The sequence below is a fragment of the Aythya marila genome, assembly GCF_965140915.1.
Source record: "Aythya marila genome assembly, chromosome: 7".
In the NCBI taxonomy this organism is placed as follows: domain Eukaryota; kingdom Metazoa; phylum Chordata; class Aves; order Anseriformes; family Anatidae; genus Aythya; species Aythya marila.
The window spans coordinates 35628976-35644355 of record NC_139048.1 but is presented as its reverse complement, the minus strand read 5'-3'; the positions used below and the strand labels follow the sequence as shown (position 1 = coordinate 35644355).

Below are 15380 nucleotides of genomic sequence, written 5' to 3'. Positions count from 1 at the left end.
AGTTTTATCAGTGTTTTCCAAGATTATTGAAGTTTGGAGCTCCTATTTTCTGACTACTAAGGAGTGCTATATATAACTTTAACTGATGGAAAAACCCTAACAAGGGCTCAGAGTGACTAGTACAGCTGGATTTGCTAGGTTTACATCAACAGCTGTCACAGAACCAGTAACAAAGGAATTTTACTTTAAAAAGTCATTTATTTATACTAGTACTGTTTTACTTGGAAAAAGGTCATTTATTTATACTAGCATTGAAGATGTCTGCCCCTCCTCCTGCAAGAAAAAAAAAATCTAGTGTCCTTCACGCAGAAAGCTTCATGTGATTATTATGTTATAATGCCAGAATCGTCTGCATCATTTGGAACTGGCACAAAAATAAGCAGATGACAAAATTGCAGGTGTCTAAGAATTACTTCTCCTTCCACAGAAGCGATCCTAATGCTATTCCTTTTTGTTGCCTACAATAGGCCAGCTCTGGTAACTGCAGCAAAGGCAGGGCATGAAAGAAACGTTAACCATAGTACAAGCTTTTTTTTTTTTTTTTTTTTTTGAAGACATACATGTAGCTTTGCTATATTATTTATGAATATCTTCTTACACATACGCCACCTGATAATGTTACCACCTGCAGTACTACCTGTAGTGGCTATATAACTGGTTCTGTTTCTAAGCATATTTGTGTGTTACTCCCCAGTATCTGAACTCCAGAATAATCCTGTGGCATATTCCCTCACCACCCCCCCCCCGTATGTGAGCTCAGTATGAGGTTAACAATCTTTGCACATTCACTTTACAAGCTTTAGATCACTGAGATCACTGTTGAATATTACATTTTCTTTTGTTCCCATTTGATCAAGGGACTATTCTTCTAAAACACCTTGTTCTTTAACAAGTTCCTGAGGAAGACAGACACATTAAAGGCAAGGGAAAGAGGCTACAGCAAACATGCATTTCATTAGAATTATGATGACTGGAACAAATGCAACATAAAATAAATGACAAGTGCTTAATCACTTCAGAAGCGTGTTTTTACCTACTTGTATCACTGTAGCAAGCAATTCGAAACTGCTTATAACAATCCGGCGTAATTCATTTACAGAACAAAGAACTTTGAAAGCAGTTTTAATTTAGCCAAAAAGAGAGACTGGCTATTTCTATCTAACCTGTAAGACTAGAACTGTCATAGTAAACGTGTATTAGTATCTGAAAACAAATAAAGCACAATCAAAGTGGGGGGGAAAGAGCTGCATAAATAAGCCAACAGGGACAAGACAGGCAACTTCTAAAGGTAAAATTACAGAGCACACTACCTAGAATTGTGATTCTTAGAGAAGTTTTCTTTAACTATGTCAAATTTCCTGATAGGCACATGAATGGTGATAAAATGAAAACATGAACTTGCCAGGGACGTTACTATTCATAATAACAATCAAAAACCAGGAGCTGGATTACTGTCCAGATGGGGGAGAATGAAATATTTGGAAAGCAATAACAAACAGCCCAGAATTCCACTGTCCTCTCCCACACGAGCCCAAAGGACTGATACCCACTGCGAGCTGCTGATGGTGATGGAGAGGGGCAGGAGGAATGTTAACAATCTTCCCCTTTTGACCCACATCAAGGCTGAGATCACAAAGAGGCTTTGCAGGGATGGAGCCTGAAAAGAAACACAGGCCACACACAGGAATGTGTGCTGAACTGACAGACTGATGCATGTGCTTTCTCCCCCTCTCACACACACCTTTCTTTCTGTTTAATTTACAACTTAATTAGAACACTAGACTATGTATCTGATCTTTATACTGAAACCATTGCTTTTTTTTCTTCAAAAAAATAATATTAAAAACAATGTTATTTAGCACTTACTGACCCTTGCACTGCCAATGCCAGACTTTTCCAGCCACCAAAACAAACCCAGGCATTATTTTTCGTAGCCTTACAGAAAGATACTGTTTCTAGTGAGTTTCCCTACAATGCAGGATTAGCTCTCACTGGCAGAAACAAATGACTCTTCAGACTTCTCACGTGGTTTCTGAATATAATTAGCTTGCTACCTCTGACACCTGAGTTTTAAATGACACCATGTTTATTTATGAAACATGACATTACACATCACAGAAGAAAGGTTCAACGTATTTATACAACATTTTCTTCGGCACTGAAAACCAGTAACAAAGCACCTGCCCTCCTGCCAGCGTTGCTGCAGTCTTTCTTAACCCTAACGCTTCTCCAAACTGTGCTGTCAGCCACACCACGAAAGTGACTAAAGGTCATGAAAAAGTTTAATGTGTATCATGACAACAAAGAAAAACAGTAACTTCAGGAATGAGAGTGCTTTACTGAATTCAAGTCATTTCTGAAAGTGATTTCAGAGGGAAGAAAGGCAGTAAAGAGGTTTTAAGCAAAGGATTCCAATCAATAGGTGCACCAGAGGAAAGAAAACACAGAAAAGACAGGTCTTTGCAGTGTTAGGGTATTTGCAACTACGGCACTGGAATGAGATGTTGAAGCTACGTGTTGAGTTCCCGACTAAGTATACAAGCACCAAGCCTAACACCAAGCCTCAGGCGGAGTCCTATGAACCACATACACTCCTCAACACAGGTAAGCACCTGTCAGTTGTTGCTGTTCCACAAGGCAGATGTTTAAGCAGGAGATGCAGTTTAGGAGGTTCTTGCTTTTTCCATATTCACTGCAGCTTGTTCCTTCCTTCCCATCAGAAGCTACTCTCCCACAGCAGAATTGCCTCACCTGCTTGGAGAGCCACGACCTGTGAAATGATTTGGCTTCCCAGACGGGCGCGTGTGCTCTCCGCAATATCCTTTGAACAGGAACAAGCCAAATGAAGGTGTAGAGAGGAAGAAAGGAAATTGGCTCTGCCACCACTGATGGAAAACACTGCATCACACCTACAGATCATTCACCTGCAAAATGGGGTCACGCCTGGAGCACAACAAGTCATTTCTTGTAAAAATGGATGTTGCAGAAGGAGCAAGTTCACATCCTGACACATGCTGGGCTTGTTCCCATCCATTTGTCAGGTGGCAAGCACAGTGCCCTTAGAATTTGAGCTGGATTCTGCAAATAAGGTAACGAAGGGAAAAAGGTCAACTTCTTATTTGGTGGTGTGAATGCGATGAGGCAAAGCAAGGTAAAGAGGCTGAGGTTAAATAGAATATAAACCATCTATGGCACCTCAGCGAAAGCACAGAGGTAGACACACTGCTCCACGCTGTAGACACTGGAAGCAAGAACTTTGGAAACGTTGGTCTGGATTCAAAAAACAAGTAGCATAAGTTCAGATACTCAGAAGTCATCGGGATACTTATCTTTCTCTAATTTCATGTCCAACAAAGTTTACAAACATAACTTAGAAGATATTATGTCTTGATCTCCAATGCAAGGAGCAACTCTACATGCACGTGATGTTCACAGGTGAAGTGACAAGACAAGCAGCTAAGAGGACCTTCCCTTGTTGACTTCCTTTACCTCTCCACTTTCTTCACCTTAAACGAAACTTGCTGCACACCTCTGGATGATGTATGTGCTAGTTTATGTAGCTCAGATGTTACACAAGGGAGACGGGAGTAAGTGAAACAATAACATCATTTCACTGTGCCTTCAATCTAACCTACAATGACAGTTATGTCAAGAAATGGTCCAGGAAAGCTCAAAAACGCCAGGAAAACCACTATCAATTAAAAAAAAAAAAAAAAAAAAAATGTAATTTCTCTCTCTTTTATAGAGCACTGAGGTCCCTGGAAAGTAAACAACAAATAATTTTAGGTTTTTAAAATGTTATCAAATGCATTGATTCCTGGAGTTTCTCCTTCAGCAGAAATTGTTGTAAAATTGCTTCTGTGTCTGGTTTCATCAGCTTAATTACCCCTCATGCCATACACCCATCACATGATTATTACTACGTCGTTACTGTTATTAATATTATAGGCTACTCCTACCTATAATTTCACGACTCTCTCTGAAGTCTTCTTTCCCTGCGTGCGGTATCGATCCTCAGAACACGAGGCCCACTGACCCACCTTTTATGTTGAGTGTTTAGCATTTTATTGCACCCCAAGGCTGTATCTTAAAGAGCACACTTGGGTCACTTGCCCTTCTATGCTTCACCCTCCCCATTCGCAAGCCTACAAAACAGATTTTACGCACCAATCCCCCACCCAAGCCTCATAAAACAGTGAGTCTCACATCACAGACAGAAAGCTTCAAAATAAGGGTAAACATGAATGAACAAGCAAGATTTTCACCCAAACTAACTGTGCCCCATCAGCAATGCCTGCAGTTTTCCTTCTTACCCCCACAAGCCTTGCTTTCCTGTGCAAGAGCCTGGCTTTTGTGCTTTTAAGTATATATTGTGGTTTTGCGTATAGGTCAGGCTCATCACTGCAAGAAAAAAGGAAAGGCTAAAACTAATTGTCTTTTTTTTCCAGCCTTGTCAGATCTATTCTGTACTGTGATCGGGAGTTCTTTGCACAGTAAGTCCAGCAATTTCAGGATAAAGTTTCTATGAACCAGTCCTAAAGCTAAACAGGTGTTTTGAGGAAACCGAACCTGCACAGAAACATCTCTGCTGCCTGCGGCTGTGCGAAACTATTATAGTCACAGAAATGACAATGAGATTACAGGGTGAAAAAAATAAACCAAAACCAAGAACTCCCCCCGGAAAATGATGGCAAGGAACAGAAAAGCAGATAATCTTTTAAAACTGAGACATGCAATGAAAATCTACAGAATAGTACATTTTGGCAAAAACAAGCAAGAGTCAGTTTTGTATAATGTCTGTGTAAGAATGTTTCCCACCAAAGTCTTCCTTAGTCTTTTAACTTTCAAATTCAGAAGAAAAGTACAGGCCTGAACACCTTCTTAATGCTGTGTAACTTCTCAGCAACTGCACATAATCGGCAACTTCCAGCAAGAAGCAGAAATCCTGACCCCACAAAAACAGAACTTTAATTATTAGGTCAGGGCATAGTCATTCATAACCTTTTCTTTCTGTACTTTTCCATAAAAAAAAAAAATAATTAACAGAAGTTGAGAATCCATAATCTTTTCTTAAAAAGAAAAAAGTGTAGTATTAGCAAGAGCAGTATGCAAAGATCATAGACGTTGCATAGAACAGGTATGAGTTATCTGAAAGTGATCTCTATCAGGATTGCTTTAAAAATATTTTCCAAAATATTTTCCAAGATAGATGCTTTATCAAAGATGCTTTTAAAACCTAAAATCAAGTCTCCATCAGGACAGTTCATAAGAAACAAGCTCTTATATGACATGCATATCCTATTAACTACTCAGTCATTGCAGAATGTTATTGTACTTTCTCCTACAAAAAGAAGCTGTCATCACAACTTGTTTAAAATAACTCTCCCCACTATGGCTACACAGAACTCCTTCCATTAGCTCGTAACATTTTTAAGTCAGAATCAGATAAAACTGGTATCACATACTGATAAAATCATGATGCATGCATCAACTATTATATGGAAACTTGGAACAATTTCTCCTTTGAAGGGCACCAACCTAAGTATGCCCTTGGAGAATAACTTCCTCAATTAGAAAAGGAGACTGAAGGAAAGACTGGACCTTTTTCTCTTCAAAAAGTCACTAGGAAATGAAGTTTTAAGTTGATTCAATAGAAGAAATTACAATATAACTATACAGCTAATACATTTTGCACAAGTCACGCACTTTGAGTCCTCACAAGTCCTCAATTTTATAGGATGTCACAGGGAAGTGTGGAAGGAACAGCAGCCACTGCTCCAGGACTAACCTGGATGGTTTTGATTAAGATACCAATAAAACGGGAGAAGACTGTAACAGGCAATGATTGACTTGGGCAGATCAAGGCTCCTCCAACTTTCACCATCACACTAAGCAGCACTTTAATAATGCAATTTTCCCTGCTGTCCTCTTCATCCTCCTCACCCACTATTTTCGATAGGTGACGCATCCTCTCCAGTCATACATGCCCTGATGACAAAGGCAGCAAAAACACATGGTGCAAGCAACTCATTTTCTATGTATTTACATGAACACCTACATCATTTAAAAATTTTAAAGTTGAGAACAAGAGCTCTAGATCACCAAGCAGCACATGCAAGTTATCAGAAGAGAAGCAAAATTCTGCCACTTCTTAGTGACTAAACTTCTCCACAGAAGATGGGAGTAAGAGTCGGGAGTTCTTTCTTCATTTCCCCACCAGCCAACCCCCTACAGGAAAAAAGGAAAAAAAGACAATATTTCCATTTGTCCTGATTTCCCCAAATCTTCAGGCGAGAAAGGAATGCAAATGTAAACTAGTTTTATCACATTAAGGGAAATATATATATGTGTGTGTGTGTACTTAAATCTATTGGAAGGATTTGTTTTGAAGAAGTCAAACATTACCATTGTTATTTTCCTTCTCGTACATGTCAGCACTATAAATACTTATTTAACATACAGATTAGAATTCATGCCCACAGAACCCACAAAAATATTTTATGCTACCCTCATGCCCCAGGTTCTGTGCCACTCAGCTTTTTCCAGAGAAGTAAACAATTAAGTGCCAAGAGCTATTTAAAAGGAAAAAAAAAAGTCTTCCTTGGGCCAAGTCATTGTCAAACTCCCTCAAAGAGCTAAGAAATTTTTGCCTGATTAAAGATTGCAAAACCATGCTTTTCTCAGAATTAAAGCAACATGCCAGGTCTTATTTTGTCACCCAGAGAGCTATGGCAAAAGGACCGCAAGTGCCATTATCAACAGCTCAACACAAAACCTAATGTATATGGGAAACATTCACACTTCAGGCAACACAGACAGGCAAAAATAACCTCCAATGGGTATTCAACCACTGGATTAGCACATTAGGTTTTACATGCTGTCAAGAGCGCTGAATATACAGTTTCCAAAGCAAGTTTTGAGAAATAGGATATGTAAGAACAAAGCTTCAAGAACTTTGGATTAGAGGAAAACAATAAAAGCAAAATTAAACTGCTGAAAACGTAGGATAAACCAGCATGAACAGCAGCAGCAAACTCCCATACCAAACTTTTATGTAGAATTCAAGACTCAGGTAGCCTGATCTATATTCTACATGGTCTTGTTTTAAAATACAAAACCCACCATCTTTCCCAAAGCTTACAATAATTGGAAAAAATAAAGTTTGTTTTTCAAAGCAGCTGTGAGCAGAATTGTGGTCTTGCAGATCACACTCAAAAGTTTATTCTGTGAAATAAGTTTTCCACTTAAGCAGTATTTTTTTTTTTCTTATGAGAATAAGATGAGCTTTCATATTTGAACAGTTTGGTTTCTTTTTTCTGAACAACAATAAGACCATTGTCTCCTCTCTTTTCCCATGAAGGCCTTAAGTTTACGTTAGGCTAAATGGCAAGCAAATTATACAAGTTTATAATTTCCAGAATTCAAAGTAAGACATCTTATAGGCTTTAGACAACCCCCAAACTTGTTCAGTACTGTGAACTGACCAGGTATAAACACTATAGCACAAAATAGAGCACTGTCAGTGACCCCCAGGCATAATTAACTTACTTTTAGACATTGACACCAAGAACCATCATAGCAAATGAACAAAAAAAAAAATCAAGAAAGAAGTATTATACTCCTCCTCTTATTTTTCTAAAATATGAACTTCTGAAAAAAAATATATTTTAGAATACATTAAAATGAAATAAAGAAAAGAGCCATCCTAAATTATTAACAGGAAAGTAGTACAGCAATAAAACCATATCTGCCTTTTTATTTCCTATGCTGTAGCTTTAGACTCACTCTGCAAAGCTCTGAAGTTATCTTATAAAAAACAATAGTTCGTAGAAAAATATTTCTTTTAATCCAGAAGTAAATATTCACGTAAAATTGCAAATCGCTGTATTAGATATATATCACCATTTTAACTAAAACATATGACCAATAGATTAGTACCCAGAAAAGATGGGTGAGATAATTTTTGTTCAATAAACACCCAGCCCTGTCCTCTGGCACATATCAGCAGAGCAATGACATGTGATAGAACACAATCATTTTGTAACAGAAGTCAAGCAATGAGCATTAGCAAATTCCCACAGATATCATCTAGGACCTCAGAGATTTATGATAAAAAAAAAAAAAAAAAAAATTCTTCTAAGCAGCTCACTAAAAATACCGCCACTATTGCCTCAGGACCCAAGCATCCTACAAACCCGTGTCTCAGGGAAGGAAAAAAGCCCAACAGGCAGAAGTACACACGAGGCGTGTAGGGCCTGACCATTCTCAAACCAGTGGAAAAACTGCTGCCAGTAGCGGTGGGAAAGGATCAGATCCCGAAGGACAAAAAAAAGCTGAGGCTTCCCAGGAACTGTGAGACTGCTCCAAGGGCAAGAGGTAGCACACACGGTGTGTAGGGCGAGAGCAGACGCCTTCTGTGAGAGCTCAGTGCTTCCATGCCGCCTCACTTGCAAACCTGTCAGAGTAAGTCTGGAAGCTGCCCGCTTTGGGAACACATGAGAGACCGCACTGTGCCAGCTGGTTAAAGAGACTAAAAAAAAGAAAAGTTGACAACTCTGAGGTGTAGTGTCTTCATGTTCACGGGGACCTGCGTCCTTCAGACGGGGGTCTCAGGATTTAGCGACCCCACAGACGCCAGCTTGGCTTAAGCAGCCCCGTGGGGCGAAGGACAACGCTTGCTCTCCCTTTACTTCGTCAGAGCGGTGGCGGTGCCGCTTCAGGGCAGCCCGACGGCTCCCCCCGACCCCTCAGCGCCGGCCTCGCCGCCCCTCACGGGCGGTGACCGTTAACGGCCGCGGCCCGCCACAGCAACCGCCGCCCGCGCGGCCGTGAGGAGGAGGAGGAGGAGGAGGAGGAGGAGCGGGGGGAGCCCGGAGCCTGGGGAAGCGGCGGGGGCAGCGCGCTCACCTGGTCCGGGCCGCCCCGTCCGGCGGAGGCCATGTTGCTCCTCGCCTCGCCTCTCCCCTCCTCGCCTCTCCTCACCTCGCCTCGCCCGGCGGGGGCAGAGCCGGCCCGGCCCGGCCCTCCCGCCCCTCGCCGCCCCCTCAGGTGGAGCCGGGCCCGGCGGGGCCTCTCCTCCCGCGGCGGGGGCGGGCGCCAGTGGCTCCCGGGGGCACCGGGATCGGGACGGTCCCCGGGGGGTCCCCTTGTGAGGGGCCCCTTGTGAGGGGCCGGGGGCTCCCCCTCCAGCCGCCCGCGCCTCACCTGCGATCCGCGGCCTCGCTGAGGCGAGCCCGGGGGCTGCTGCCCGCTGCCCGCCCGCGGGACGTCCTGCGGGGAGTGCGGCTCGAGCCTGTTAAAATATGAAAATAATGATAAAACCCGCAGAAACTAAACCGTCTGGCTTAGCGTCAACGAACTGCTTATCGGAGTGAAGCGGCGGCGGTCCGTTTTCTACGACGAGCAGCGCGGTTTTGCTGCACCCCTTACGATACAGCCCCAAACTCTCACAGGGGGAAAGCTCCCCGAGCCCACCTCACGCCTTGAAGGTGATCGGGGGCTGCTTCTACTGGCAGCGATAAGCTGGAACTCAGCCACAAGGCACCTGAAGCTGTGCCATACACCTGGATCCCAGCACCCCAGCAGAGCTGAAGGCTGGGCAGCCCTCACACACGAGTGGCATTGATCAAACCAGCAGCGCAGTTGTGTTTGTAGCTGTTCCTAGCACTTGTGCTTTTTAAATGCCTATTAAAGTATTTTAATTGATCACATTAAAATTGATTGCATCGCAACCTATTCAAATTATTTCAATTGCAACTTTAATGACTATGCCATTTCCTTACTGTTTTTACTTCTCAGAAGTCTGTTGTGGTGCACCAATCTATTTTCATCTTTCCGTTAGAAAATAATTTAAGAATTAACAACAGTTAAACACAACAAATGTTATTAAGCACTAACTTACCCAGAAATATTGCTTAATAAAATCACTTTCTGCTATCAAGGACCATCGCGTTGCAGGTGCAATTTACCGAATGAGCACACGGATGTATAAACTGACTAAAGGTGTTTACGTATCTTTGAGGTACTGTGCAGTTGATTGCTTGTCACTATCACCAGATATATACTTCTTTAATTTATATTCAGAGGCAAAAAACAAGTATTTAAACAGAGACCTTAGCTGTGCCCAGTGTGAAGGAGTTAATTCTTGATTGCTGACTGATAGGGCTGCACTTTCACAGGGCACAGCATAACTTTGCAAGCATGCTAATTCATCAATCTCTACTTACAACCCAACCTGGGATAGCCACTGAGATCTAAAAATTGCTGTCAATTTCTATCAGTTTCACAAAAACCCTATCAGCAGGACTTCTTTTTCTGGAGAACAAGAGTTTTTCCCCAGAATGTCTTTCTCCCTCTTATTTCGGATGTGACTCATTTCCTCAGCCCACGCAGGGAAATGGGAAGCAGAGGAGAGAAGGAAAAAAAGAAAGCAACATACATGTTGGCTAAAAGAGCATGAAGCAGAGGCATGGTCATGGGCAGCAGCAAGTAGCAGCTCTGTGGCTGGACCATACGCTGTTTTTATAGGGCCTCACATGTTATGCTGTCACTGCATACTACCTTCCTTCACCCTTTAGAAAGGAAAATTTTAAGTTTAAATAGAATTTGCAGATGTTAAAATAGCACCTTAAAATGCATTTTTTTTTATTTTTTTTTACTGTATGTGAAGAATGTCCTGTAAGTCAACTCACACAATTGATAGGAGGAAGAGTTTTTAAACAAGTCCAAATGTTATGTGCGTATGTAAATCTCACGTTCATTTCCACAGGCTTACATACCTCACTTGTCTCAACCACACTCTCATCTGGAAGAATATGCCTCCTTTTTGGCAGCTAGAATGATACCTGCAGGGCCAAAAAATGTTAACTTCCCTTACTTCAGGAGAGGTTTCAGGTCAGACTTTCCTGACTGAGGTTTGGAATTTAAATATGCTATGGGAGTGTATTTGATCTGATACAGCACAGTAGCAGGTGGTTGTCACAAAACGAACAAGGATAAAGAGATAAGGAATGCAGAAAAAAAGCTGAGTCTGCAGTAATTAGGAAAAGGAGTATTATTTGTTGAAATCAAACAGCTATAGCAATAAACAGATTCTTAGCTGGTGTAATTGTCTCCAGCTGAGCAAGATTGCTGATAGTCATATGGCTGTAGTGATATTGACAGGGCCTCACATGTGGATGAGGCTTAAGAGAGAGGGGACTCAGATTTAGTTTTTCAGCTGAAGTATTCTGTTAACGAGCTTTTCTCATTTGCCTCATAAAAACGGTCTCTCTAAAGACATAGGGGACTGCTCATGTAAGTAGGGATTGGGAATTGAATTCTAGGTATGTAACTCTAACTAGAGCTTTCAACCCCCATTAAAAAGCAATTTATTAGATTTTGCTATTTTTCTTCTTGGCTTGTAAGCTATGTGAAGTGTAAAACCAAGAAGTAGCTTTCTTTTTTTTTTTTTTTTTTCTTCTTTTTTTTCCAGTTTGTATCTCAGATGCCTTAGGAGTGAAAGTTTTTCCCATCAGAAGCTAATGGGAATCTTGCCAATGGCTTTAGTAGCTTCCTGGATTTTTGCCCAAAGGTTTTAAAGAAAAAAAAGCTTTTTTTTTTTTTTTTTTTGTTTTCTTTGGCTTGGTACATATACCCTGTTCATCTTTCTCTTCTAATTAAACTTATTAAAACAAAATCTAAGTTGGATATTTGTAGGTATTACTCTAGAGGTTTGTATCCACCCAGCTACATTTCCACTCTAAAGGAAGAGTTTTGGTGGTGGTGAAGCATTCCCTACTATGGGATAAGAACTTGGCCAAGCCAGGACTGACATAATGTATTAAAATTTACATCCAGGGATTGTGCATGTTTTAGCTTCTGGAGCCTAACCTCAATGCACTGATCAGGTACTTTGCATTCTTTTGTTCGTTCCCACAAACTCCTCACGCGCTGTGCTCTCTGCACACTTGTTTTCAGGAGCTTTTCTAAACTCCTCACTCTTCTTTCTGTGCCATGAACATTATACTTATTGATCCCATTACATCCAGATGTGCTATGCTGATTTACCTTCTCAGTGTTAGCTGCACGCCCACTATCCACGACGGAAGTTAATGCATGGTTTTGTAAAAGCTCAAGACAAAACTTCAGTGACTTCAAATACAGCTAAGGTTTTCTCCTAGAAAACACAAACATATGAATAAGCACTGAACTGAAATATCTTTCTATATACAACTTCATTATTTGAGGTGGATGTGTTGTTTTGATATTTCCATTATTGCAATCACAGCAACCCTTTAGGTAAAGTATTTTAGTGTATGCTATGTACCATGCTATAAAAATTATATTGAAGTTCATTTGAACCTGTTCAAGTACTTCAAATGAATTTTAAATATTTATATTCATGCTTTAAGGAGATAGTATTTTTTTTTTCTTAGTTGCTTCTGTGCTTTTGCTCTATTTTCAATCATTACTTGGAAGGACTTTTTATTTTTTATTTTTGTCAAAATGTTAACACAGGATATGAGCAACAGAGTTGTTCTCCGTGTTTCTTAATAGTGGGAATTGTCCTGCAAAACAAGAGACTTTTAATGGGCTAAATTAATCATCTAAGCTATGTGTTAGAGAGGTATCACCCCTCTAATATTTTCTTGTTTTCCTAAATGCTACTAAGTAACTCCTACTTTACTTTTGCTTTGTTATACTAACAAAATAATCTTCTTTTTAATAAATGTTAAAAGAAGTCAGTCAAAGTCTGTGTTTATGTGCTTTTGACTACAGTGAACACAATTTATTTTAGATACCCTAATTATTATTCACAAATAAGTCCACTTTTTTTTTTAATCCCATCATTATGTAAAAGACAGAATACACTCTCTTCTTTACAATAATGTTCTTGCTGAGGAGAATATAACTACTATATGAAAGACAAGACTATACTGACTCTCACAGCTGCCCTCTGCTCAGACTAGGAGTTGTTCAGAGTATTACATTGGTTTCTTAGCCATGAATACAACTGTAATACCATAATCTGAGATTGGCATTGTCTGATCCTATCTTCCTTGCACAAACGGCATTTCAGTTCAAGCAAGTAGAAGTTTTGAATGCAGAAGAGGTTTCAGTACATGTGCCCTTTGCCCATTTATGTAAATAAAACGTTGATATTATATTGTCGAGGCAGAACTAGATGTCTTTGTGTTTTTCCTCAGTTTTGCTTTTCATTCCATGTTTTGCTTTAAATGGGAATCCCAGGGAACGCTTACAAATTCCAGAATGTACTTGTGTCCACTCATGACTCACCAGGCTCGGTACTACTCCTTTGAATAGAACAGTAAATCTCTTCAAACACAAAAGCAAATACAAATGTAGTTGTATCAGTTGTACGCATTTGTATCAAGCAGTATCACTGTGTAGCAGTATCATGTCATGTCCAAAGAAATAATCAAAATGAGATAAGCGCTATCCAGTCAGAAAGGAGATCTTTTCCATCCTAAAGATAACCAGACAACAGAGGGAGGGAGGAAAACACAAGGTAAGCAGAACTGTCAAACTGATATTTGGCAAATTTAAGTATAGACCTGTCACAGCACTAATTTACTTTGCCTTGTTAGGAGCTATCTAGAACTTTTATACGGAAAGCAAGTGAGTACAGAGTGTGGCTGTGGAGCACGTAGCACCTGTGTCACTGGAAGCAAAGCTATGTGGTGTGCTGGGCTGAGGGACGGTCAAGCTGAAATTGGTGTAAGCTGCTTTGGGTCAATACTGCCACAGCCACTAAGCACTCTTAGCATATGGTAAGGGCAAAGCAACCTCCTCTGTCTCTGAAAGAAATCATCCCCCACAATGGCATTGTCCATGCGTGCTGCTGTGAGGTGTTGGTGCACAGCTGCTAGCTCACTGAATGTGGAGAGCACAGCAAAATAATTTCCCTGAGCTGATTAACTTGTGATTAAACCAGCACAATTTATGCATTGAGGCAGTATCACAAGAACAGATAAGGCAGGGGCAGCTATGCAGGGCTTTGAGTGCAACAGCAATCAGGCTGATACTGATCTCAAAGCCATTCACACCCTTGGCTTTTCCTTTTTTCTTTTTTTTTTTTTTTTTCCCTTTTTCCTTAAGCATGTCATACAAAGGTATCAGAAAAGCCCAAACTTGTAATCCTGGGCACCATCTGAGGAGAAAAAAAGACACAAGGTTGTGGGTGGCAGCTGTCTGCCACGAGGAGCAACTCTGAAGGCTGGTATTGCTATTTAAAAGATAGCTTTTCTCCTTACAGCAGCCTTCCTTCTGGTGTTTCCTAGTATTGACCACTCTAAATTAATGAAAAAATGGAATATATGGAAAAAGGAACATTTTCTGAGTCTGAAAATTCATTGAGTACTCAGAGTAAACGTTACAAGTCTACCAGAAATGACTGTATGAACGTGACTGAGAAACGTATGACTTTTTAAAGTTGGTTAAAAATGGAAGCAAAAATGCTACTTTTAATAAAATTTTAGCTCAGCGTATTTAGTACTTTCAGACAGAATTTCTATATAAGTAACTATGTATTTTAATATAACATTTTATCGTATTAAGTTTTTATGACACTGATAAAAAAAAAAACACAATAAAGTTAACTGAGGTTACCATATGTCTAGGATTTCCCAGATACGTTTTCTCTTTATCTGAAAGAAAAGGTGGACTTTGGCCACCTTCCTAAGGTTTCTGGGCCAGGATTAGTCCAGCTGAATCGGTAGCAGCAGCAGCTGTGTCTTGTGTTGGATATACAAAGCAGCCCCGTCCCACGGCTGGCTGTGCACAAAGTCAGGCCTGAGGGACATGTCACATACACTTTGTCTGAGCTGTGCAGTCAGTCTGTGCTGATGTGTTGGGTTTGTTACGCACATAGGGGAGTTTCTCTGGGGCTGTGTAATGCAGAGCATGTTGGACTCATTTCCTACAAGCTGTGAGGCTGTTCCTCTGCCTGGGACTTCCCAGAGATGAGAGCTTTGTTCTGTGCAGGTAAATCTCCAGCAAGTGCTGGGAACACAAACTACAGGGTAAGCAGAAACCAGAGAGCATGTGTGCTGTGTGCTTCTCAGCAGCAAAAATTCCCTGGGAGGGAGAGGAAGGTGAAGGATTTTTATCCCTGAAACTTATGGATGTTGGAGGGGGAGGAGTTGAATGAGCTGCATCTTGCTTTTGCATCTTGCTTTTTGCATCTTGCCTAGCCATGGGCTAGGGGAGAAGGAAGCGCACAGTAAACACTTCTGCCTGCTGGAATCACTGTCTGAAAGATATGCTTTCACAGGAGAAGATGCGTAGTTGTTGTTTTTGTTGTTGTTGTTTTTTGAGATCAGCTGTCTTTCAAGGATTCTGTTAACCATCGCAAAAAAAGTAACTAAAACCAGTTAATT

At 40.8% G+C, this 15380-nt stretch overlaps 1 protein-coding gene across 2 annotated transcripts in view; it reads right to left on the bottom strand.

Moving 5' to 3' along the window:
• The window catches only part of ANK3 (ankyrin 3), a 350688-nt gene extending 341686 nt beyond the window's left edge, over positions 1–9002 (bottom strand). The window contains exon 1 of one of the 2 annotated variants that reach the window (XM_082764471.1): positions 8908–9002. In XM_082764471.1, the coding sequence (XP_082620597.1) occupies positions 8908–8940 (33 nt within the window). In that variant the 5' untranslated portion in view covers positions 8941–9002. The remainder of the gene's footprint in view (positions 1–8907) is intronic. The other variant, XM_082764470.1, reaches the window with a different exon arrangement.
• Between the last annotated feature and the right edge of the window lie 6378 nt (positions 9003–15380).